This window comes from Anomalospiza imberbis, chromosome 5 (genome assembly GCF_031753505.1).
Source record: "Anomalospiza imberbis isolate Cuckoo-Finch-1a 21T00152 chromosome 5, ASM3175350v1, whole genome shotgun sequence".
NCBI classification, from domain to species: Eukaryota; Metazoa; Chordata; class Aves; order Passeriformes; family Viduidae; genus Anomalospiza; species Anomalospiza imberbis.
Window position 1 is genome coordinate 33,692,975 of NC_089685.1, and position 26,421 is coordinate 33,719,395.

Sequence of the window (26,421 nt, forward strand, 5' to 3'; positions counted from 1 at the left end):
TTTGAAGAGGAGCTATACAGTTTACCCGTGTGCATAAAATATCATCACAAACCATTTTCAGCTGTCACAACCAAGTCAAGATTGAGTCTATCTTCACCTGTATTGTTCCAGCTGGCTTCATTAAATATCAAACACAAACATTCAAGCAAAATGAAGTAAAGAATTTCCCTCTCTAAAAGGTAACCTCTAAATTAAGTGTTGCAAATTCAAAGGAGTGAATGGCCTATTTGAAAATAGCACAGCCTCCAGAAAATTAGCAGCATGAGCATCTTCCAAGACAGCTGTCTGTACACTGGGGCAGGGCGACAGGCTGCGGTGGTGACAGAGTTTACCAACTGAGAAAAGAGCACATTTTCCACTAGCCACTGTGCAAGGCTGCCTGCAAGCTGCAGTAATAAATGCCTAAATAAGTTTTCTTTATAGGTCAACTCTTTATTTTTACTAACAGCCTCAAAAGCCACTTCTTCAGTTTTGCTGTACGCACATGTAACTGAGGATTAAGGCTATATATTTATGCCCTTGAACTTTTAATGCGAACCTTGAGGAAGATGTAATGTGCAACTATTTCCCCAGTTGTCCTAATGCTCCACATCATTTACCTATGCATAGACATATCATAAATTAGGCCCAGGAAAGTAATGAGAATGACATGAACAGTAATGGTGTACACAAAAAGCCCCATTCTGTGAAATGTCCTTTGGCTTCCAAGGCCTCTGAAAGCACTCACTTTTTCAAATTGCTTTCAGCAAACCATGACCAATGGAAGCATGCCATTATCTACCAAGAAAATTATTCTTCACAGCACATTATTTTTCACGGTATTTTCAGCTCTCATCTGACATTTTTCTGAGCGTGCTCAGCTTCGACGAGACCCACGGCACACCTCTGAGGGGGCCTGCCAGGAGCTGCGGCCCCTGTAACATTAGCGTATGTGGCAGGCTTGTAATGGGCACGCAGAGCGCTGCAAAGCAGCCCCACCGCTGCCGAACGCTTTCGACGCGGACAACACCGAGGCTGCCTGTGCCGGCTGCCGAGGTTCGCTGCCAGCCCCACCCCAGCCCGCTCTCCCTCAGGAACGCCCGCCTCGCCGCCGCCGCCTCCTCCGCGCCTCAACCAGGCTCCGCATCCCGGCAGCCACCGCGGCGCGGGACACCCACCCCCCTCCAAACTACACGTCCCGGCGTGCACCGCCAGCGGTCCCCGCTGGGCGCGAGCGCGGTGCACGCTGGGACACGCAGTCCTGGCCGGCCTCAGCGGCGCCCCCCTTCCCGCCACTCTCCCGCGGCGCCTGAACTTCCCGCGCACGCTCTGCGCCACGTACGCTCTGACGTCACATGGTGTCACAGGGCTGCACGCGCCTCCCGCCCGCCCGCGGACCCAATCAACAGCGCCGGCCTTCGACCCGGCGCCGAGCGCGAGCGGCCGCGCGCGCCTCCCCGCCCCTCCCGCCGCGTCCGCCGCAGCTGCCGCCCCCGCCCCGCCGCCCCCGGCCCGGCCCGGCCCGGCCCGGCCCCTGCAGCCGCGGGCGAAGCGGAGCCGGCGAGGCCGGGAAGACGCCGCCGCCTTCTGCTCTCCTCCTCTCCCTTCCCCCCGCGCCCCGGCCGGGTCCGTCAACATGGCGAGCGCCTCGTACCACATCTCCAACCTGCTGGAGAAAATGACATCCAGCGACAAGGACTTCAGGTGAGATCCGCCGCCGCCGCCCCTCCGCGTCCTCCGCCGGCCCCGCGCCCGCGCTGCCCCTGCGGCCATCTGCGCGCCGGCCCCGGGCCCGGTGCCGCGGCGGGCCGGGCGGGGGCAGGTGCCCGGCGGCGGGGCCGGTGCCGCGGGCCCGGGCTGTCCGCGCCGCGGCTGCGGGGCTGGGCGCGAATCTGCTGGTGCTACCCCGGGAAGAAAGTTCCTGTGAGGGGAGGCCCTCTCCTCTCTGCCCGTGAAGGACGGGGCGCGGCGGTGCGGGCACCGCCGCGGCCTCCACGCATCGTGGGCAGAGATCTCCCGCAGCCGGGAGAAGCCGAGCGGCCGCCAGGCTTGCTGACTCGCGTGGGGACAGGCGAGGGTGGAGGTCTGAATTCCTGACCTCGCAGATGCTCGGAAGCCGAAGGGACGGAGCCCTGAGCAGCCAGCTGTCGCTGACCCTGCCTTGAGCAGCAGAGGTCGGATGAGGTGACCTCCCTTGTCTCTTCCCAGCTTCAAAAAACATGGATCCTGTGATTCTACGAATAGAAGCAGGAAGGGCTAGCCAGGACGGCAGACTCAGGAGGGTGCAGTGGAGGGCCACGACGATAAAGGGACTGGAGCATCCCCCTTATGAGGAGGGACTGAGGGAGCTGGGTGTGTTTAGTCTAGAGAAGAGAGGAGGCCTCATTAATGCATATCATTATTTCAAAGGTGGCTGCCAAGAGGATGGTGCCAGACGCTTTTCAGTGGTGCCTAGTGACAGGATTCAGAGGAATGGCCATAGAGTAAACCACAATCAGTTTCATCTCAACATAAGGAAGATCTTTGTTACGCTCAGGGTGGCAGAGCACTGGAACAGGCTGCCCAGGGAGGTCATGGGGTCTCCCTCTCTGGAGTCTTTCAGACCCCACCTGGACATGTTCCTGTGTCAAGTGCTCTAGGTGACACGGAGGGGTTGGACTGGATGACCTGCAGATCTCCCTTCCAACCCAAACGATTCTGTGATTCTGTGATCCTAAGGTCACATCCTTCTGGATGCTGCATCTTTTCGACAGTGGGGTTTTGTGCTCCTCATGTAGTTTGGTACTGCCTCTGTGCATCCAGAGAGAGAAGTCCAGTTAAGTCTTATGGGGACAAGACTGGAATTTAATTTTGAGTTCAGGATCTGTCACAGGAGCACTACTTTTGATTGGATCATTTCCTTGCTTTGTAATAAATTAATAGCAGATAAAATGTAAAATATCAGAAAATGAAATAATACAAGTAAACTGTTAAAAACCAGCAGAGATAATACATTTACACAGTACCTCTGGCAAAGCGTTAGATTTAAAAGAATTACATTGTTTTGGTATTGAGTGCAACCAGAAATTCAAGTTGGAAGGTTTTACCTGTCAATGAGAGTATATCAATACTGACAGGGAAAAGGCATAAAATACACATGTTTTTTGTTGCTTTGCTGCAGCATCACAGTGCTTAGTTTAAAGGAAAACAGAGGTGGTGATACATGGAGTTGGGTTTTGGATAATCTTGTTAAGTTTTGACAAAGTGTTTTAGTACTGGATACAAATTTGATATGGGATTTTTGTGTCAATTTCTTTCAGATTTTAATAGAATTATATTACCTGGAGAGTTCAGACTTGAAATTTTGGAAATAAAAAAATACTGATTAATCTAAAAAGAGACAAACTAAAGTTGCCCGATTTCTTTAAATTGTTCTGAAACTAGACTGAAACATTTTTTCTTCTAAATGTTATAAGATTTTTTACTGTTTTCATACTAATTTGTTTCTGTGATTAAGTGAAATTTCCATTTTGTACTTATGGGAAGGATGACTTACGGTAAGTTCCAGTGGATTTGTAATAATTACTGATTTTTATGAGTTAAAAACTTTCTGTATAGAAGGGGTAGGTTATACCTGTATAGTGCAATTGTAGCAAACACTTTTTTTTTCCTCCCAGCTGTATGTAATTAAAACTTCTTATGTAATTCCTTTAGTAGCGTATACTTCAGAAATTCTGTTCTAGTAGCTTTGAACAACTTTGAAATTCTCAAATATTAAAAAAAAAGTATTAACATAGATTAAAATCTAATGTTACAAACTATAAAAAATGAGTGATGATAGACCTTTACCAACTGGTTGTTACGGAGTAGCATTTTATGAAACTTTATGTGTATTGTGTATTTGCATAATGGATAAAATAGTATTTAGTTCCAGTAATTGTAAGTGCATTTGTTCTTACATCACAACTGTTTGAATAGTGACAGTGTAGTTATCTTGTTGATATCAGGGAGCAGAGTGTAAAACAACTGTTCAAGTAAGCAGTCTACTGTAAAAAGTAATCCTTTTTTTTTTTTTTGATAAACTGACCTGTCTGATGCAGAGCTGTAATATGATTGTCCACACAGAAGCTTGGGCTTAAGTTCTAAAATGGGCAGTCAGGTAAGGTGGCAGGTTACAGTCTGCCTGTGGGAGAAGGAGTGTCCTCACTGCAGCAGGAGAATGACTGCTCTGAGTACAGCTGCCTGCTTTCCACCAGGTAAAGATTGATGTGCAGGCAAGCAGAGATGTGACTAGGTGTTTGGCTTGGTTTGCATGTTTCAGTGGAGGAGTCTACCACGAGAGTGTTGTAGTTGAGTGCAGAGGCTGCTGGTACACCAAGGATGTTCATGCTCTGCTTAGTTTAGGAACTGACAAGTTCCTAAGTGGACATGATCTTCTAAGGCTAGGAAATAGGAGCTATTGGCCAAGCAAGTGAGAGGAGGCTATTCAGTTTTTAAGAAAAGGAGGTAAATACAGCAGTAACTTGGAGACAGTTTTTGAGTGTTCTAGTACTGTGTGACTTCATGTATATCCTTAAGTTAGGTCGTAATTGTTACCTTTACTTACCAAGTAGCCTTTTTCATTACTGTGCTTAAAAGCTGATGCTTTGCATCCACAGCCTGTTTTTGTGCACATCTGGTTCCTGTCAGACTGCAGGCTTGCTTCATTGGGACTGTTGGAGTGAGTGAAAAAGGGGTGAGGTCTTACATTAGAAACACCTTGAGACCATTAGACTGGAATTATTAAAAGACAGGACAAGTTGAGGTCCATTATGTGAGGGTAGGCATCTGGCATTTGTGACTCTGCATATTAAGATTATGCAGAGTCTTAGCTTTCATTTTCAGTAAAAAGTAGTATCTGGCATGTCAAGCTGTAGAGATAACCTTCCAAGCATGACCTGAGCTAAAGTGATGTCTGCTTGAGGCTGATGTGCCTTAATGTCGCCCTTAACTGTTTAAGTACAAACCCTTGTTTGGAGTTTTGAATGGGGGTTGGTGTCAGTACCAAAGCCCGTGGGATTTGTAATTGAGTAATACATCTGTACTGCTGCTTCTGAGAAGAGAGGGCACTTACAAAAGAAAAATGGATTGTGAAACAGACTTCAGAAGGAAAAGAAACAGAAAGCACAAAGGCAATATTTTTGGAAAGTAATTTTTCAGTATGTTCTTCTATTGGTGGATATGACTGTTATTAAATAGTAAATTAATTGATATGAAAGATGATTTTATTTACTTGATCTCTCAATAATTTAATTTTGTTCTTTACTGTGGCACCCTGTATTGAGAGGCTGGATAACTGATCAGCTCTGTTTACTGGGCTGTAAACAAGCTAGTCTGGACAAGGCAAGAAAATGAAAAACACATGGAATATAAGCTTAAATTTTATTTCTCCCTTCATTAATTAAAGTTTGGCTTTTGTGAATTTTATGGGAGAATGTTTGAGAAACTACATTTTTCTTCTTGCTTAAAACTTGTTTTAAAATAATCTTAGAGCAGAGACCATTTTTTTTAACAAAGTTTTAAAAAAACCTTGTTTTTTACCACATCAGCATAGCTTATGGAAAGACTATTTAAAATCTGTGAAAGTGTCAGTTTTTCTTTGTGGAGATTATGGAGATCATGTGGAATATAATGTAAATGCTGGAAGTAAAATATGTAGCTGTTCTCATAAAAGAAAGGTGATGACCAAACTCAGTTATTATCCTTTTCAAATACAGTTTTTCTTCCTTTCTGTTTTATAAATGCTACTTTCATCACAAAACAGACAACAACAACTCAATGTTAAATGTGATTTGTTTGATAACAAATGATGGAAACTGAGAATCTTGAATCCTGAGCACTGTGAATAACCCATATCCCTTTAGCAATAATTATCTCACATCTTTTGTCAGGTTTATGGCTACTAATGACTTGATGACAGAACTACAGAAAGATTCTATCAAGTTGGATGATGACAGTGAAAGAAAGGTGGTGAAGATGATTTTGAAATTATTGGAAGATAAAAATGGTGAGGTGCAAAACTTAGCTGTCAAATGGTAGGTATTCTTTTTCTATGATGTAAAGAATTGTATAATGACTGAACAATATAAAGCACTTTTGAAAACTCAAATGACCACTGCTACACAAAATAACTTTAAAATTGATGTCCCCAAAGGAACCCTTATTCTTGTAGACTGCCTGCCTTAATTGTTGTAAAAAACTATATTTTGTTGACATTGGGGATTAATATTTGGGGTTTCAGGCACCAAGTAGCACATGCAGTCCTTGCTGGAAGTATTTGAGAGATGCACTTGTTCTTGGGTGATAACTCTTGATTGCTAAATAGATATAAAAAGCTTATAATTCAGTGGTAGTTGCCACATTGATACTTGATGGTGAGACCTTAGATGATGTGCAGGGGAAGAATTATAGTATTAGAATTGTTTTCAAGCAGACATGAAAAGATGAAATGGTAAGGACATGGCCTTGGTTATCAAATGTGGAACTTACCTCTTCAATAACATTCAGAATACTGAGTTAATGGTTTTACAAGCTTTACAGGAACTGTAAATGTTTTATGGGATCAGGGTGCATTTACTTGCATTTCGGAGACTTCTGTTGCTTCACTGCGCTCTCTTCCTCACTTTACTGAGCTTTACATATGGTATGACTTTTTCAGAGCACCCTTTGAAGAGGTGCTACATTTCTTATGACTTTTTGTTCTTGGCCATTCTGACTTTTTGTGTGCTTTGAAGAGGTCCTCTCTTAAGAGGCATATAGTGTTCCTGAGAATGTTTCTTGTTTGTGAGCTCAGGTTGTTTTTTTTAATACTCCGTATACACTACTTATAATCCATGAGGTATGGATTGAAGTAAACTTGGTATGCAAGAGCTTGAGAAGTTTCACATTGTGACTAGCCAGGTTTGTTTTAGCCTGTTATTCTGTGTAGTTTGCCCTGTCAGACTAGCAAAGCAGAAAAAGCCTGTGTGTACCTCTGCTTATGTACTTAGAAGCAGTGTTTGCTTCAGCTTCTGAAGTGTTGTAAATGATGGTAACCAAAACCCTGTACAGACAAATTGGTGTGGGAATGTCAAATTTCAAGCCAGATATTAGCGATATTAGATATATTAACACTATAATTGTCACTACTTTTTCCCTGCTGTCACTAGGGATGCAGTGTTGTTAAAATGTCTTACTCATCTCCTTTTCATAACAACACAAAATACCCTGATTCTTTTTAGTTCAAACTTCTGGAATGTCTGAGTTCCCTATGGTTTCATGTCTTTGAAACAGATTGCTTGTACTCAATCAGAAGAGCATATTGTGAAACTTGGCTCAGGCTTAGAATTGTCTTTGTGTGCAATAGCATTTTGTGGAAAAGTTACATTTTAGCATGCATGTAATACTAATTTCTAATGTACATACTAAAGTTGTTGTGAAGTTTAGATTAATGCACGTAGACACATATATCACAATCTTTAATGGCAGTGTTAAAATTTAGGATCTTAAGTACAAGTAATGCTGACTAAAACATTAAAGATTGCAAAGGAAAGAGAATGAGAAAATAGATGACTTCTGTGTGTGCACGTCCTGTTCCTATTAACAGTTCTTCAATTTTTAAAGTATACTTTGATATATTGGTAAAACTCTTGGATTTAACTAATGTGACTGAATCTCTTTCAAGTTTGGAGTTAGATAGAGGTTTTTCCTTGAGGAAGGGAGAAAAGTTTTGCAGCTTGTTAGGGGACCTTCTTCTACAGGTAGATCAATTGAAATGCTCTGAATAAAACTCTTGCATAAGAGTCACTCTAAAGATTTGATTCTGGAGGTCACTGAACACAGCAGATTTGAAACAACTCGGAGCAACTGTAAAGCAGTATTTATTTTTAGGCAAGTGTAGCAACAAGTGAGCAGTGTTCCTGGTTTTGCCTTATCCGCTGCTTGCTTTTGCACTTGAGTAAGAGGAGCTCTATTGGTTAAAATGCTGATGAACTTTTTTCTTATTATCTCTACGAAGCACACTGGTGATTTTGTTCCTGCTCCTTTCAATTACAGTGTGCTGGTTTGAGCCAGGATAAACCATGTAAAAGCAAAGCAGAAGTAAGTTTTGGGGTTCATGGCTATTTGGGTAGCTACCTTGCAAAATGGTTGTCCAATTCATTTCTGAATAAAAATGAAAATTAATGAGCTGCATTAGTAGTCTTGAATTAAAAGTTGGCCTGCTGTAATCTTTGACCCTACAGAAGGGAACTGATTTTTATTTGTTAAGTTTTTTACTGAAGGCGGTAGATGAAACCTATGTCAGTAACGACAGGTTGTTTACCTTCTTTTTCTTAACTGCATGTAAAATATTAAATGTATTTTTGTTGTCTCCATTTTTTGAAGGAATGGTTTATGATTTACCTGATAGTCATGGGCTGTTTTACCATCAGCCAGTGTGGAAAAGGCTATTCTTACAGTGTTTTACCATCAGCCAGGGTGGAAAAGGCTATCCTTAGTTTATAGTTGTAAGTGTAGTCCAGCATGGTATCCTGTGCACCTTATGGCAGCAGTAGTTACACTGCCTGTGGCTTGATTAAGATTATGTGCATCAGGTGTAGTCAAGCAGTGTGGTTTGTGTAAGCGTAGATATTGTGTTGTTACTGCTTGTTCCTTATTGCTGATAATCTTGGTAGTGCTCTGTTGGCACAAATTACACATTGTTTCATGTGTTCAGTGTTGCAGTTTAAGGAGGAACTGTTTCTCCTTTTGAAGATTTTGATATTCTGCCATTTAAACCTACACATAGAAATTTTTATTAGTTCACACTGTGCAATCTTTCCTGAAACCAGTAAGAAGCCAAACATACTCAAATCTATCTAGAGTGAAAAAAAATAGGTGGGATTAAAGTAAGCACTTTCAGTGATTCCTCCCTGTGGTACTGTAGTTTCTCTGCATTTATCAGCCAGCTTCTCTGGGCAGTAGTTCAATGTAGGGAGCTCTCCCTGACGCTGTGAGTCTGAGTCATTAGTGGGAACAGGATGATGCATGTATTGGCTGCTGTGTGGCTGATCCAGTTCAGCAGCTTTAAAGCATTTTGTATGCTTTGGTAATACACTACTGCACATCATGCTATACTAGTGATTATATGATCAAGTTGTGAATAATGTGGCGTTTTTTTTTAATTTGTGATTTTGATTCTTCATTGTAAATAAATGTGCTTATTCCATAGCTGTTAAAATATGCCAGTTGGAGATTATAATTGATTATATGTTGGTGTTCAGCTTCCTAATATGCTATGCTATGAACACCTTTATTTCCAAATGTGTGTAACTTAAAGGACACAGTGTGTTGCTGTTTATTTCCATAGGCATCTGAATGAGCTTTTTACTTTGAGAGAACATAGACACAAATTAATGGCTAGTGAAAGGGAAGAGATCGAAGAGCACTTAAAACTATCCAAAATGGCCTTCAAGTGTGTAAAATACATGCTTAAGTGCAAAAGCTTTGTAGTCAGAACTGATTTGATGCAAGAAGGTTATAGTTTATTTTCAATTTCTGATAAGATCGGTTTGTAATCTGGGACTAATAATAAGGTCTATAAATGATATTTACTGATTGTGAAGACCAGAAAAGCTTGAGATAATATTTTGTAAAATTTACTTCACAATTGTTATGTCTGCTTTGCTGAATAAATAGGACTGAAGATGCTGATTCAGGTAAAATATGGCTTAATACTTTCCAGAAACTGTAATTTAAAGTGTTTGTTTTTGTCAGTCCAGTGGTTTGGTCATCTTTAAAACATTAGCAAAAAAGTGTTTCTGATTCTTAGCTGAGATGAATCTGATTGACTGGTCTTTGCTGTGATTATTATAATTACTCAGAGGTTGCATTTGAAAAATAAGCATATTTAAATCAAAAGAATTCAGTAGTTGTTCAACAGTTCAGGTTTAAAACAAGGGGTTTTTAACCTTGTGTACTGTAGTCTGTTGACTGAAACACACAGGGAATTTAATTTCTCTGGAGTGCCATGGAATTCTGTTGGTTTCTGTTCGAGTTGATTTGTGCTTGTGTTGCTTGCAAAACAATTTACTATGTACCAAGAGTAGATGCATGCAACAGTGCTGTGAGTAGCCACTGACTGGCAGTGGTGTGTATTTGAAGAGAAACTCTAAATATAGATGTGTCAATGAATGATGGTGAAGGAAGCTTGACTGAAGAGTCAAATCAAGTTGTGAAGAAAGCTGTGAACTTTTCCAGCAACTGGAGAAAATGTTTCAACTGCAGCCAGGGATGGCTTGCTGTATTTGTGTCTCAGAGATAATTATTGGTAATAATCTGTGTTTGCAGATGTTTGTGTACAGATTTATCAGGAGTTTTTAAGTTAGAGGCAAAAAGTCTTTACCAGTATTAGTGTTCAGAAATTATTTTAATAATGCATTTATAATTTAACATAATTGTAGCAGTAAAATTACCAGATTAGATTGTGGATATGGTCCTCTAAACCCCTCCCTAGTCTCAGGGGTTTAGTGGCTGTAGAGATAGTTTAATTGAATCTAAAGAATCCAGTACAGTGCCCTTTCCCTAAATTAAAGGGCAATGTAAGGTTAGGGCATGAGGTCTGACTGCTTTTAAGGAAGGGGTCTCGTCAGAACTGTTCATTTCTGCTGAAGCAAGTGAGAAACCATCCATTATATCTTCATTTCTGTGCACTTAAAGGGTTTCTTTTTATGCCTTTGATCAGATACCAGTCAGTATCTCAGTTAACAGTTCTCTTGAGATTATCTGTATGCTGTATTTTCTAAAAAGGTAACCCCAAAGTTGTTCTTGTGTATTTATTTTAAGGTTATATGTAAATCTCCATTAAATACTCCACAAATTGAATAAATTGCAATCTTTCTGAATTTGTGGCATTGATGTGATCATAAAGCATCAGTTTCAGATGTCAGTGCCCTAGTTTGATTAATCTCAAATTAGTTCCAAGTTCTGCGTATTAACAAAATGGAGTTAGTTGCAAGTGATACTTCAGTGTCTGGTTTTGGCAAATATGTTTTGCCTTTGCTGCCTCTCCGCCCACCCTTCCCCTGCCCACGCTCCCCACATGTATTTTCAGCAGGTTTTACCACATGAGCACACACATGAGGGGGAAGGAGAGAAAGAAACCAAGCAGGTTATGGTTTGTGAAGGAAGGCATGGAAAGTGCTAGGTGTGATTGCTGTGGGAATTGCATATTCCTGGGTGTTAATCTACGTGTTGTGCCTCAAGTGCAAACACTGTTCTGAGTTCATGGGAGGTAAGGCATTGTGAGCATAAGCCATCAAAAGAGAAGCTCTAGGTTTGCCTAACATGGTGGCAGACCACTGATGCCAAAACTTTGAACCTTACTCTGGTTACTATCATGCAGTAAGTCACACATAGTGCTTGAGTGCAAGGGTTTGCTTGTCTGTGTCCTCCTCCTGTTTGCTCATGGCTTGTGCCTTTTGCATCTGCTGGGCATTTTTTAATAATAATTAGGTCTTGACGCTGTAAATTCTTGGATGTGGGAAAAAACGGTAGCAGCAGTGGGGTATATACAACAGATTTGGGGATGGAATTTGTGTTTTGGGTTTGTTCTACTGCATAGAGCTGTGACTGAATCCAAATGTTGTATAGAATAAAGATGCAGTAATTAAGAATATTGTTTACTTGTCTGTGAATTATGCAGACACTGATGGTCAAGCTTGTAAACTGATGGCTCTGGCTAGGTTAATTTTTGTTATAAATCTTACTGTGAATTGAAAAGTAAGAAGGACTGTGGTTTTGAGACTGAAGCAGAACAGCCATTCAAAATGAATTTCCAGCTCCAAATAAAAAACATGTACTAAGCGAGTGTTTTGTTACTAGATTTATGGAGGTAAGTTATCTGTCCAACCAGATGAAGGTTTTCAGTTTTTAAAATTCTTCTTTGTGTTGCTACCAAAACCAATGTGAAGTTTATGACTTGAATGCAAAATACTGAAATAATATTTTTGCCAATTTAATACTCTTCACTTGTTTATACAGCCTGGGACCTCTGGTGAGTAAAGTGAAGGAGTATCAAGTGGAGACCATTGTAGATACCCTCTGTACAAACATGCTTTCAGATAAAGAACAGTTACGTGACATTTCAAGCATTGGTCTTAAAACAGTGATTGGAGAACTTCCCCCAGCTTCCAGTGGTAAGGCATTTTGTACTAAAGACTTTATGTAGTTTTATCATTTGCTAATTCAAAAAAATAAAGTTGGGAGTTTTAGGGAAGAGGATTCAGTTAATTTTGCATTAGAACTAGTTTCAGTTAGGGTAAAAACATGGCACAAATACCCTTTCAGTTTCTCTGACTATATTGCCAAATTTTACTAGTTTAACAACTTTTTTTTTTTTTAACTGAAGGATTGCATTAATGTGAAGTACGAACTTAGAGAGTATGAACTTCAGTATAACAAGTTGCAAAAGTTTCTATTTTAATAATTGCCTAGTGGAGCACATCTAGGCTGCAGTAATAGCTAAATCTCATCTTAGTCTTTGGTTGATAATACACTTTAAAATTGATTACAACTCCTGTATTTTTCTTTAGCCATCTGATTTCTTGTCTCACTTTCTAGGAATTGTTTTGGGAAGTACCTTGTATTTCTGGCAGTTGCCTGTTAAATTAGTGAAAGTCTTACCTGCAGGTTTAAATGAAGGCAGTCTTTCCTCTAAAAGAGACACTAATGTTGAACAGCTCATCAGTTAATAGCATTACTTTTTTACTCAAGTGCTTTTCACATATCATAGTGTAGGACATGAATGAGATTAGAGAGTAATTAAAAAGGCTTTGGAAATTACATTTTCAGAGAGTGAGGTCTCTTGAATTAAAAAAAAACCCTGTTTTTAATACCCTGTTTGAAAATTGACATGTAAATCTTGCTTCTATCAAGCAGCAGTGACATGCATAAGCCTTACATAAATAACTAATTTTAAGTAAGTTGTTTTAAGCTTTTACTCTTTTGTTTGCTTACACAAAACAAAAGAAGATTTTTGAGTGGAGATAAAGCTCAAATAAAAATGTAGGCAAGTCTCTCAATATAATTAATATTCCTAATATAAAAATAAACAACATGTTATTTCTTGCTCCCAACTCAAAACACAGATTGTTCTCTTTTTCTTAGCCTCCATGGTAACACATTAGACTGTCCACTTGTTATGTTTTAGTTGTAGTTGTAGTTGTAGTTAAGAATGAGCCATAATATATATAAGCTAGATTTACTATAGGTTGGAATGGTATTAATTTCACATTGAAATTCGCAAAATGTGACTCAAAGAATTCCATGCAGGTGAACATGAGTACTAACCACTGGGCAGTCATTACCATGACAGGAGTTCCTTCTCACAGTTACTTGAAACAATGTTAGACAATTAGAGGAAAGGGGAACTATGAAGTTGTTATAAAGACATTTTTACTTGTATTTTAAAATACTTCGGATGGAAATTCTCCTCCCTTTCTCAAATGTTTCAGTAGTATTTCTACTACTTAGTTTTTAAGTAGCTTCTTGTGCAAAATAATTTTATTTGCTTTTTTTGCCATTAGGAGTAGCTCCATCTGCTTCTGTTCTTTTCCTTACCATATGGTTTATATGTTCATTTTTACCTATAGTCCTTTCATTTATTGCTGTAGACTTCTGGCTTTCACTTTCCATCACTTCCTCTTCCAAAAGCAGTGTTCTGTGTTGTATACCTTCTGGGGCAAGAATCCCTCCTGCTTAGTATATTTGTACATAGACAGTCTTTTCAGCTCTAATGCAGAGCATACATGACATCAGCAGAGTGGCTGCTTAAGCTTGTTTTGTTGGTTGGAAACATCTTCTTTATGTAGATTGGGTTGCTTTCCATAGTCAGAAACATCATCTCTGATGTTAAAAGCTGTATTTTTTTTTAATATTATGGAAATGCTGAGGTTTTGTTGTACTTTCAGGTTCTGCCTTAGCAGCTAATGTTTGCAAAAAGATCACAGGGCGTCTCACTAGTGCTATAGCCAAGCAGGAAGATGTGTCTGTTCAACTGGAGGCACTGGATATCATGGCTGATATGCTGAGCAGGTAAACATCCCTCTTTTAATATGCTGATGAATGCTCATAAATACTACTTAAAGCTTGAACTTCAGTTTTCCAAATGTTAAAATTACATTATTCAGAGTGATATGAAATAATATGGTAATATTATGTGTACATGAAACTTAATTTAGAAAAAAAATAAGTGAATGTATTGAAGATAATTGGTTGATCAATTACTATTTAATTTTTTGAGAACTGTAGTTTTAAGCTTATTTTAGTGCTTATTGTTTTGAAGGTATATTTTAAACTCATTTCTTCTTTTAACAAATTCTAAAACCTGAAATTTTAAAGATTTGATTGGAATCTTTGTGATGTTTGGGGAATATTTGAAGGATTGTTTTACAGTATATGAACAAAGTTATCTAGATTCAATTGGTTTTGAGTTTGTGTTTTGTCTGTTTTAAGGCAAGGAGGACTGCTTGTTAACTTCCATCCTTCAATTCTGACCTGTCTGCTCCCCCAGCTGACCAGCCCAAGACTTGCTGTGAGGAAAAGAACCATCATTGCTCTTGGTCACCTGGTTATGAGTTGTGGCAATATGGTTTTTGTTGACCTCATTGAACATCTGTTGACAGAGCTGTCTAAAAATGATTCCATGTCAACAACTAGGACCTATATACAGTGTATTGCTGCTATCAGTAGGCAAGCAGGTCATAGAATAGGTAAGAAAAATATATAAATTATTTTTTACTTCGAAGTTTTTCCATGAGAGTAATTACTTAGCTAATTTTTTTTCTCTTACCAGGCGAATATCTTGAGAAAATAATTCCTTTGGTTGTAAAGTTTTGTAATGTAGATGATGATGAACTACGAGAGTACTGCATTCAAGCCTTTGAATCTTTTGTTAGGAGGTAAGTGATTCATGGGTACCTATTTCAGGCTTTCTTAAGATCTAATAGTGTGTCATTTGGTTGTAAGCTGTCAAGAGACAGCCTCCTTCACACAAAATACTCTTGCAAGCTTTGAGCTGGAACAGTTTCTATAACTCTGTCTTGTAACTTAACTCTTAAGCACTGTGTTATGTATGTACTCTACAAACTTTCTACTGTGCCATTGCTACTTGTGCAAACAAGAGGAGGGAAGCATTCTAATAATATTTGTCTCCAATAGTGGTGGTAAAAAATTGGTATCCAAAGGCATAAAAGTCCTTTGCAACCTTCCAGTCTTGCAGATCCTGTTACAAGGTGGCATTGCCCTTTCTAACCTTCCCTTTGAATTTCTGTAGTTCAGAGGTATGCCTTGATGTTGTCGTGACTACTCTCACCAAAGTACCGTGTGCAACATGAAATCTTTTAATAATATTTTAGTACTTCCAAGTAATTTGACAGTGATTGTATTTTTATATTACATAGGTGTCCTAAAGAAGTTTATCCTCATGTATCTACTATTATAAACATATGTCTTAAATATCTTACTTATGATCCTAATTACAATTATGATGATGAAGATGAAGATGAAAATGCTATGGATGCTGATGGCGGTGATGATGATGATCAAGGTATGTTCTCTTTTTGGTTTGGGGGAGAGGATGAGCTTTTGATCCTGCACCCATCTGAGAAAATTGGTATGAGTGGTAATACTCCTGAGTACCAGCATTTGAATGATTTGTGTACTTCTTTTAAACATGGCTAATGAACTCACTTCTTGGAATAAAAGTATACGATGTTGTTGCTGGAGATCAGTAATTCTGAGAATAAACATAAAATACAAGACAAATATTTTAAAATACCTAAAAGGTGGAAAAAGGCAGAAGCATGTTGCATGACATAACTAAAGTTAGAACATCAGTTAATGAATTGAAAATATATATACAGCATGGGAAAGGCTTCTTACTACTTTCCACTATAATATATTGGTACCTAATGCATAAAATCAGAATAGATTGAAAATGACTCAGTATATTTTGGTAGGATAGAAGTGTTTCAGACTGAAAGGCATAAGGTATTTTATTGTTAATATGGTGGCAAGCATTGCCAGATGCAAGCTTTATGAAAACTTGGACACACAAGTAATCTGAACTGAGGGCATAAAATTCTCATTACTTAAGGAAGGAGTGAGCTGCATAGTTGCTTTAAGACCTGAAAAATCTATATTGCTTATTTTATACTTTTTGGTTTTTTTTTGGGGATGCTGTATAGTTTGATTTACTTCTAGAAAGAAGCAGACAGAATAATTTGTTGAATCTTGATCAGCTAGTATTCACTGTTGCTTTGTTGTTTATGTCATGAATAAAGAAGAATATGCTTTAAATCAGTAATCAGGCTGGAAATATGATGGGGAGCTCCTTTTCCTATTTGCAGTTTAAATTAATATGTGTGGGAAACTAGCGTGACAAAATTGGCTGAGAATTACAAGTTGAGCTGTTTAGAAGGCTTTTTATATGGTATGGTTTTTAACGTAATTCTGAACCTATTTCTTCCTGTGTCTTATGCAAAGAACCCAACTTTTTAATTGTTTAAGAAATGTGTTCTTTTTAATTGTTTAAAATAAAACTTGATGCTTTGCTTGTCTAGATTTGAACATGTGCATAATTTATTTTTTCAAGGGAGTGATGATGAATATAGTGATGATGATGACATGAGCTGGAAAGTGAGGCGTGCAGCTGCTAAATGTCTGGATGCTGTGGTTAGCACACGACACGAAATGCTTCCAGAATTCTACAAAACTGTATCTCCTGCTTTAATAGCCCGATTCAAAGAACGTGAAGAGAATGTTAAAGCAGATGTTTTTCATGCATATCTTTCTCTTTTAAAACAAACTCGACCTGTGCAAAGTTGGCTTTGTGATCCTGATGCAATGGAACAAGGAGAGACACCTTTGACAATGCTTCAGAGTCAGGTTATTTGTAAAGATTTTTGTTGTCTTTGAGAAGGCATGTTGAAATTGCACCCTGTTCATAAGGATAGTTCATTCAATGTGCTTTATCATGCTTTCTTCATACGCAGGTTACAGTTTATTCCTGTAGTACTAACATAGAGAGCAAGCTGGGTAAACTGGCCCAAAAAATGCAGCAGTCTTAAAAACTGAAATTGACTCATACAAGTGTGCTTATTTAATTTCAGTTGTTTACTCATCTGTAAAAGTTGCATGTCCTATGTCATTTAGCCAAATTGCCAAAGCAAAAGTTACTTTGTGTGTTCTGTATCCAGACATAAGCACTAATGATCAAGATAAAACTTGATCTGCTGCAACATATTTTATTTGCAGAATAGAAAGGATAATGCTGAAAAACTTAATCAAAGTGAATTATTTAGGTGACTTTTCAGTTGTTGCTCTCTATAGTTTTATTAATGCAAATCACCTTTCAAAGCTAAATCACTTTTTTTTTTGTAAAGCAATCATTTTTGAATCTTCATTTCCCAATGTTTCTACAACTTCTCTAGTTCTGTAGAGAAATCGGTGTTAGGATACACATATTTCTTTATATACCTGCAATGATCAATAATGAAAGAAATGCCAGCTATTGAATCAATTAACAGATGTGTGATGATTACAGGTTCCCAACATAGTTAAAGCCTTGCACAAACAGATGAAGGAGAAAAGTGTTAAGACTCGTCAGTGCTGTTTTAACATGCTGACTGAGCTAGTAAATGTGTTACCTGGAGCCCTAACACAGCATGTTCCTGTACTTGTACCAGGTATGAGAAACACAACATTAACTTAAATACTTACTAATAAATGGTATGGGAAATTCTGAAACATCAAAATATTGAAGTCCTGACTATGCTTTTTGCAAAAGCTTTGAAGTGTGGCTTCTGTTGAAAGAAAATGGCAAAATAATCAGCTATTATGTATATCCATATAAATATTTCAGTCATATATTTCCATTAATTTTGAAAAGAGGATTAAAGGTTTTTTCTTCTGTATTAAACAAAAGAGGTTGACTTAATTCTTAATTGCAAAATCAAACTGCCTTTTTTGCCTCCGAACAGAGAAAAGTATTTTCAATAGTTTAGCTTTTAAAACTTAAAATGTTGAAACTTGAAGTAATGGTGAAAAGTAAGGTTGAAAATGTTAAAGGTTCAGAATTTCTTTATAATTAAGAAAATACGTTATAAACCATTGAATGTCCCACGTCTTTTGATGGAGGAAGCTTAAAAGCTAATTGGTTGAATAAAGTCATGAAAGGAGTTTAGAAGCATTCAGAAAGATGGGGAGCTAGAAGGCCTAAATTCAGGATAGCTACCTTTCCTTTGGAAATTTTGAAGTGTTCTAGCAGACTATAAATACCTGCCCTAAAAATACATTTTTTGGTTTCTTCCAGGAATAATCTTTTCACTGAATGACAAATCAAGTTCTTCTAATCTGAAGATAGATGCTTTGTCCTGTTTGTATGTGATCCTCTGCAATCATTCTCCCCAAGTCTTTCATCCTCATGTTCAAGCATTGGTACCTCCAGTTGTAGCTTGTGTTGGTGACCCATTTTACAAGATAACATCAGAGGCACTTTTGGTTACCCAACAACTTGTAAAGGTTATTCGTCCTTTAGACCAGCCTACTTCCTTTGATGCTACTCCTTACATCAAAGATTTGTTTACTTGTACAATCAAGAGATTAAAGGCTGCTGACATTGATCAGGAGGTGAAAGAAAGGGCAATATCTTGCATGGGTCAAATAATTTGTAGCCTTGGTGACAGTCTAGGCACTGACCTGCCTAGTACACTTCAGATCTTTCTAGAGAGGCTGAAGAATGAGATCACTCGGTTAACTACTGTGAAGGCAATGACACTGATTGCTGGTTCTCCTTTGAAGATAGATTTGAGACCAATCCTTGGGGAAGGAGTTCCTATTCTTGCTTCTTTTTTGAGAAAAAACCAGCGAGCTTTGAAGCTGGGCACTCTTTCTGCGCTAGATATTTTAATTAAGAATTACAGTGACAGCTTGACAGCTGCCATGATTGATGCTGTCCTGGATGAGCTTCCGCCTCTGATTAGCGAAAGTGACATGCACGTATCACAGATGGCCATCAGTTTTCTGACAACGCTGGCTAAAGTATATCCTTCCTCCCTGTCAAAGATTAGTGGCTCCATTCTCAATGAACTTATTGGGCTGGTAAGATCACCCCTACTTCAGGGTGGAGCACTTAGTGCCATGCTAGAATTTTTCCAAGCTTTGGTTGTGACTGGTACAAACAATTTAGGCTATATGGATTTACTGCGCATGTTAACGGGTCCAGTGTACTCACAGAGCACAGCACTTACTCACAAGCAGTCTTACTATTCCATTGCCAAATGTGTCGCTGCCCTTACTCGAGCCTGCCCTAAGGAAGGACCAGCTGTTGTAGGTCAATTCATTCAAGACGTTAAGAACTCGAGGTCCACAGATTCCATTCGTCTTTTGGCTTTGCTTTCTCTTGGGGAAGTTGGGCATCACATTGACTTAAGTGGACAAATCGAGCTGAAGTCTGTAATACTGGAAGCATTCTCATCTCCTAGTGAAGAAGTCAAGTCAGCGGCATCATACGCCTTAGGCAGTATTAGTGTTGGCAATCTTCCTGAGTATCTGCCATTTGTCCTACAAGAAATAACCAGTCAGCCTAAGAGGCAATACCTTCTTCTGCATTCCTTGAAAGAAATAATTAGCTCTGCATCAGTGATTGGTCTCAAACCATATGTTGAGAACATCTGGGCCTTACTCCTGAAACACTGTGAATGTGCAGAAGAGGGTACAAGGAATGTTGTTGCTGAATGCTTGGGCAAGCTTACGTTGATAGACCCAGAGACTCTGCTTCCACGACTCAAGGGATACTTGGCATCAGGTGAGGAGTAGTTATGCATCTATGTGTTGAAGCACATGGCTTTATGATACCTGTTAATAAATGGATCTAGATTTTCAAATTACTTGCTTAAATGTTGTGTCTTGAAGTTTTGCTCCCCTCCTCCAACAATGGAAGGTTAAGGTTTTTTGTGTTTACTGGAAGTTGTTAGTCATACACAACAAGAATTACTTGTGTTCTGCTCTCAACCATTATATTTGAGACGTTATGTTTTATATTTAAGACAGAGCTATAAACTTGAAGGGGAAGAAGCATGGACGACTAAGGGAAAAATTAACAAACCAATTGCAACATTTTGACCTTTTGGTGTAAATTACTATATTCCTAATTTTCAGACAAGGATTCTGAAGTTTTTAAGAATTAGGAAAGATCTTTGTGGATAATTCATGAATCAGTTTCATATCAAGAACTGTATTCACGTGTTGTCTTCACATGCTTCTGCTGTAAAGGGGAGAATTTTTTTGTAGACTGATGTGTGATCATAAATAATCTGTTTTAATAGGCTTATTGCTCAAATTATAAGGAGATAACATTACATGCTTATTACAATGTCATGGTATTTTTCCCCTGTTTAAAATGTTCTATCCGTAGGCTTATTTGAGTTACGTATTGCATTGCTAGCAATAATGCAACAAGCATTTCTTGTTTGCTGTTCTTAAGAGTATTAGATGTCTAAGATGAATGAGTAGCATTGAGCATGATTTAGATTCTGTTGTTCTGTTTTAATCTTGCATGTTCACACTTCTGTTTCATATTAGGGTCCTCATATGCTCGAAGCTCAGTGGTTACTGCTGTTAAGTTCACTATTTCTGATCATCCTCAACCCATAGATCCACTCTTGAAGAACTGCATAGGTAAGTATTCCACTTATACTGACAGATTCTATGTTTTCAGGCAAGAGAGTTACCTTTAAAATTTGTTTCTTGTGTTACCAGAAATAAATATTTTGAAGATACTAGAATTATTTTCTAATGATAACTGTTGGAAGAGTTAAAGGATATTTCTATAGCAGCCAATTATTTCTATTAACACTAATTTATTTGAATTCTGAGCTGTAAAGCTGTTGTCATTAAAAATTCTATGCATTGACTTTGTGATGGGCAATACAAGAAGCTAATGTTTTTAGTAGGATGGGATACAAAAGCTGATTTCCTTTCCCATGTTTTTACCAAATTATAGCAGTTTAATGTAGTAAGATGTACTATATTTACCAAGAAGTGTGGTCTTGGAAATATTTGGCATTCAGTCACTTAAAACTTGTATGCTTGTGTGAATTATTCTGAGTATTACCATGTTACAGGTTGTTATGATTCTGTAATGCTTGTAGTCTGAAAGCATTTGGAATTGTATGTATTTTTATACAGGAATAAGGTAATCAAAGCATTCAGTGTACTGTCAATATGACAAAGACTTTTGCAATGCTGTAGCTTTTTTTTAATTTCACATCTGTGTAATAAAGTATTGTAGATTTTTTTAAGATTATATTACAGGTCTAAAGATCTGTAAAAATTGTCTGTGCTTCTTAACCTAATAGGAGGGGAAAGATTTATGCTTTTAAAAGCATAAAGTTTTGTAAAGAGCAAGGTTTTTATTTATAAGGAAATGAAGTCATTTTACTCTGTGTTATTTTCATCACTAAGCTTTTTTGTTTTTTAAGTAATATATCCAAGAATTATGCTTGTAGGTTTTTTCCCCCTCCCACTGAAGCTGCCTTGCCCCTTTGGTTTCTGGAAATATTTCTTGATGATTCAATCAAAAAGCTATCAGAATCTAGTACTTTAAAAATCTCAGTCATTTTGAGTGTTGTTACCCAGCTTTTTGGTGGATGTAAGAGTCACTTTGTTCTTATACCTTGTTGGTTTTCTCCTTAGAAATGTTCATTCCTCATGGAAGTTGCTACAACAACTTCACAAACATTGAGGATATTTTCATGCAGTCATTTATTTTAAGAAGATTGTGTTATAGAAGTATAGAAAAATGTAATTTAAAAATACCCAAAGGTTGGGGGGCATGGGAGAGGTGGTGCTACATTAATATATACTGAGTAGGCCAATTTTACAGTATTTTAGGTATTTTCAGAATATGCCAATTTGAGGATTAAAAAATCAATATGTTAGTAGTTTCCTTAAGAGGTGTTCTGGAACTCCTGAACTGCAGAAATTGAAATTGGTTTTCTAGTGCATATTTTGAGAGAATTTTAATAAATGGAGAAAATGAAAGGTTAAATGTAATTTTCATTAATTTATATGAAAAGTAAGTTTATATGTCATTGTGATGGCCATTTTTTGATGGTGATACTGTTTCATTATATGAAGTACTATATAACAAATATATTAATACTTTTCATATGATGATAATTAATCCTTTATTTGTGTAATCATGCTGAAATAGCAGGTGTCTTTTACATTTATATAACTTCTGCACTAAATTTGTCTTTTTGAAAGTTTAAAGCTAATCAAAAAAATTTTAAAAATTGCAAATGTTAAAGATCCTCAGAGGTTGCTTTCTTTCTGTATGTGATTGCAGGTGATTTTCTGAAAACTTTGGAGGACCCAGATCTCAATGTCAGGAGAGTAGCCCTAGTGACATTTAATTCAGCTGCCCACAATAAACCATCTTTGATAAGGGACCTCTTAGATACTGTGCTTCCTCATCTTTACAATGAAACAAAAGTCAGAAAGGAATTAATCAGAGAGGTAAGTTAACTGGGAAGAACAATGCTCAATGTGTAAGTAGGTTATTTTTTAAAAGAAGTGTATTACTTAACTTTTTCTTTTTTTATTCACTGACAGGTGGAAATGGGACCATTTAAGCACACAGTTGATGATGGGTTGGACATAAGGAAGGCAGCTTTTGAGTGCATGTATACTCTATTGGATAGCTGTTTGGATAGACTAGATATATTTGAATTCTTAAACCATGTTGAAGATGGTCTGAAGGATCACTATGATATCAAGGTTAGCTGTCATTTTTCTCTGTGAAAGCCTTGGCTTTGTCATAATATTTCAAATGGTGAATAGACTGAAATGGTAAAAATATTACTTCATATGCTTAAGTACTTCACTACATTTGCCGTTTTCATTAAAGTGTGGCTGTTCAAAAGGTTACACAGCATGGTGGGAAATATATCTCCATGTGTGTGCCAGGCATAACTGTTGTTGAATTGGGTTTTTTCCTCACCCTAGATGCTGACCTTTTTAATGCTGGTGAGACTGTCTACCCTTTGTCCGAGCGCGGTGCTGCAGAGATTGGACAGGCTCGTTGAACCTTTGCGTGCTACATGTACAACTAAGGTATTTCAGCTTATTTAAGTTCATTATTTTATGTTTTCTTGTAGAAATATGAATGAACTCATGTTTAAAGAATACCTCTGTCCTGCTGCAGTGTTTCCTCAATTACAGTTGATAAGCTGTAGTAGGCAGGATAATTAGATCAGAAACGAATGGATCTTTGTACAAGTGTTAAATTTATTTAAATTACAGATGGAGAGGTAGATTTTTAAGCTTCTTTTTAAAAATCCTCTGATTCTTTGATGCATTTTCTTTTGTTCCTTAAAAATTCAGCTGCCACTTGGGCAACTTGTAAATCTCACTTCATTATAAATAGTGAAACTAGAATACTGAGAGTTTTTGACTTCTGATTATGGTGTTGTTTCAGAGAAGCATTTGGCTGATGAAGGCAGTGTGAAGTGGTCCTTGTTTTGTTAGACTTTTTGTTTAGACTTCTGTTAGAGTTTTTGTCATTTACCCCACCTCTTCTTCATTTATATTAGAGGATTATTGGATCTTTGTAGTTAGTCTCCTTCCATTCCTGCTTGGTCTTGATTCACCTGCATGCTCTTACAGTCATTTATTGCCTGATTTACCTTGCTTTTCCATTACTCTAGTCTGCTATATTTCACATCATGAAAATTGACTGCCTTTAATTATAATTTATGGTTGTAGCACTGAAATATCTTTGAGAATAATAACAAAAGGTTAAGCAGTTATTCGAATGAAGCTCAGCTTCTTCAAAAAGTTCTGTTCTCTGGGAGATGGGAGTACTGTGATATTAGCAGTTTAAAGTCATTTACTGACCTTACTAGCTAAAGGTTGGCTACTGTAGTTGCTTTGATTTGGTGATTGACTTGGCAGCTTACAACTTTTTTCTGCTTACCTTGTTACGTTGAAGCTTCAGTCCATTTCTAAACTGCTGGTAAAAATTCTGCTAAAAAGATATTTGGGGTATTTTTTGTTTGGCTGTTTTTTAGTAGATAATTTTGAGAGGAAATAGGTTTTTTTAAAGGTACGTTTTTTTAAAGATTGCTATAGAGGGAGAGTTGAGTAATATTTCAAACATATTTTCATTTTTTCCATAGGTAAAGGCGAACTCAGTGAAACAGGAGTTTGAAAAGCAAGATGAACTAAAACGATCTGCTATGAGAGCTGTAGCAGCACTTCTAACCATTCCAGAAGCAGAGAAGAGTCCATTAATGAGTGAATTTCAGTCACAGATAAGCTCTAACCCTGAGCTGGCAGCCATCTTTGAAAGCATCCAAAAAGATTCATCATCCACTAACTTGGAATCAATGGACACTAGTTAGATGTTTGTCTAATGGGGACCATTATGTTGAACCATATGATGCACTGAATTGACAGGTTATGAGTAAGAAACAGAAAAGTATCTAATCTACACATTGTTCCACTTTATTTACCTTTATGGAGACAGTTGGCTTTTCCCATAATTGCTTTTCTAGCATTTATTCCAGAAATGTATTTCCATAGTCCAGAGTTTAACCACTCTTGTTTTAGTGGATTTGGCCACATTTGGGAATTAAAAAGTTGACTCATGGTGTATGGAAATAAATTCCAACATCCATTTGCCCTGTAATGTTTAGGATTAAAATGTCGAAATTTTGTGACCATGATTTTTTTTTCTTTTAGTCATTATTTCTACTTGTAAACAAAATGGGGGGAGGTGGGAATCAAGTGTCCAGGTACACCATGTTTTTTGTATAACTTTTTGTTCTTTTGTTTCAGCTTCATAAATTGGTTTGGCTGGCAGGTGAATTATGTGTAAGATTTATTACATTAAAAAGAGAGTTTGGGCACAGTTCAAAAAGAGCAGACATAAATGTCATTTTTACAGATGTGGGGATTAGAAAACCAATATCCCTGTTGTGCACAATAATTTTGCATGAGCAAGTTTACAAATATATATTGTCTGTAAAACAGCATGTGCAGTTTATTCGTAATGCAAGTTAAAATAAGTTCTACTGTATCAGTGCAGTTTTCAGGTATTTTGACATACAGGCCATTCATACAGGAAGGGACGAATGAAGGTTTGTTGTCTTAACCTGGCTTTTTAAAATGCCAGTAATATGACCCTGCAGATATTCTTACAGTAAACATGACAATTTCTGCAGTTTTCATGGCTTTTCATTCCCGAAGACTGAATCCACTGGAATTAAGGTGGACAAACCGTAAAATTGGAAGGAAACAAGATGGAGGTAAAATGAGCAGAGAAAACAAGAGATGCTCAGTGGTTCCTGAACATGTCACTCAACTTTGCTTTTATTATAAAAGTATGAAGGAAGTTTCTTCAATGAATGCTTTCTCCTATTCTTCACCTGGCAGCTTTTGTTAAGGCACTAATGTACGGTGTTACCTAGACAAGTGTTGCCAGACCATCATTTTGTTCTGGCATGTGGCACCACCAGGAGGCAGCAATGCTGCAAGTGCCATACAGTATTCTGGTGAGACAGGAAACGGCCAAAAGGCTGGAGAGAGATGGAGATCAAACAGAAGAAACCATTCTTCTGTGGATACGGTGAGGTAATTTAGAAATGGACCTGAAGTGGATAGCTGGCAGTCCCACAATGAACTGGATTTGGGAATTTAATAACAAAAAAAGATCAGGGACCACTGCCTCATTACTTGTTTAATGCAACTGCTTAGTTGTCTTTTTTTTTTTTTTCTGAAGTCAGATATGAATTTGAATTTTTTTAGTTAACTGGTCTTTTTTAGCTAGTTTGATATTTTGGAAACCTGTTACGTGGGTATGTGGCATAAGCTCCTACGGGACTGAAAAAGCATTCATTTTTATGATCTTAGAGACAGTTCCCTGTGAGCACTGGGGCTTGGGGGCAAGATCTTCGCCTTACATGCTTGCAGCTTGGGAAAAGCAAAGGAGATATTGGTACATTTTACTTTAAAAGAAGGACCTGAACAAAGAAGTCTATTAACTCATTCAATAGTAACAATTCTAATGCTGTAGAAATTTTTGAAAATGTAGCTTTCTCTGTCTCCAAAGTCTTCATACTAATGTAACAATTGTCTTCTAGACGTAGAAATAAATGAGATTAAACATACCAACATATCTAAATGTCATGAAAAGGATTGGGATGACTAGAGAAAAACCATACAGTAGAAAAAGCACTGTGAATTAGGTATATGTTATCTTACTGTATAAATCATCTACTTTAATTGCAGCAATACACAGGCCTCCTAATTAACAATCTGTTGTGCTAATTAGTTGTCATATTAATCTTTGAACTTCTTGCATTAAGTTTTCAAAGTATAACAAAATGTTGTATAGATCTA

General features: G+C 37.8%; 1 protein-coding gene across 1 annotated transcript; it reads left to right on the forward strand.

The window, feature by feature from the left end:
* The first annotated feature begins 1,432 nt into the window (after positions 1 to 1,432).
* Positions 1,433 to 26,189, forward strand: CAND1 (cullin associated and neddylation dissociated 1). Its single transcript, XM_068190164.1, has 15 exons — positions 1,433 to 1,683; positions 5,889 to 6,032; positions 11,998 to 12,152; positions 13,926 to 14,049; positions 14,470 to 14,726; positions 14,810 to 14,915; positions 15,417 to 15,562; positions 16,610 to 16,902; positions 17,561 to 17,702; positions 18,329 to 19,822; positions 20,599 to 20,694; positions 22,367 to 22,536; positions 22,633 to 22,797; positions 23,026 to 23,133; positions 24,198 to 26,189. The coding sequence occupies exons 1-15, from the start codon at positions 1,616 to 1,618 to the stop codon at positions 24,420 to 24,422; spliced, it is 3,693 nt and encodes a 1,230-aa protein (XP_068046265.1). The 5' UTR covers positions 1,433 to 1,615; the 3' UTR covers positions 24,423 to 26,189.
* The last annotated feature ends 232 nt before the right edge of the window (positions 26,190 to 26,421 follow it).

Bases quoted from the DNA above. Each gene is read 5' to 3' on its own strand.
- CAND1 (XM_068190164.1), top strand. From the start codon at position 1,616: ATGGCGAGCGCCTCGTACCACATCTCCAACCTGCTGGAGAAAATGACA. The intron at 14,727-14,809 runs GTAAGAAAAATA...TTCTCTTACCAG, and splicing joins GCAAGCAGGTCATAGAATAG to GCGAATATCTTGAGAAAATA. The intron at 22,798-23,025 runs GTTAGCTGTCAT...TCCTCACCCTAG, and splicing joins AGGATCACTATGATATCAAG to ATGCTGACCTTTTTAATGCT.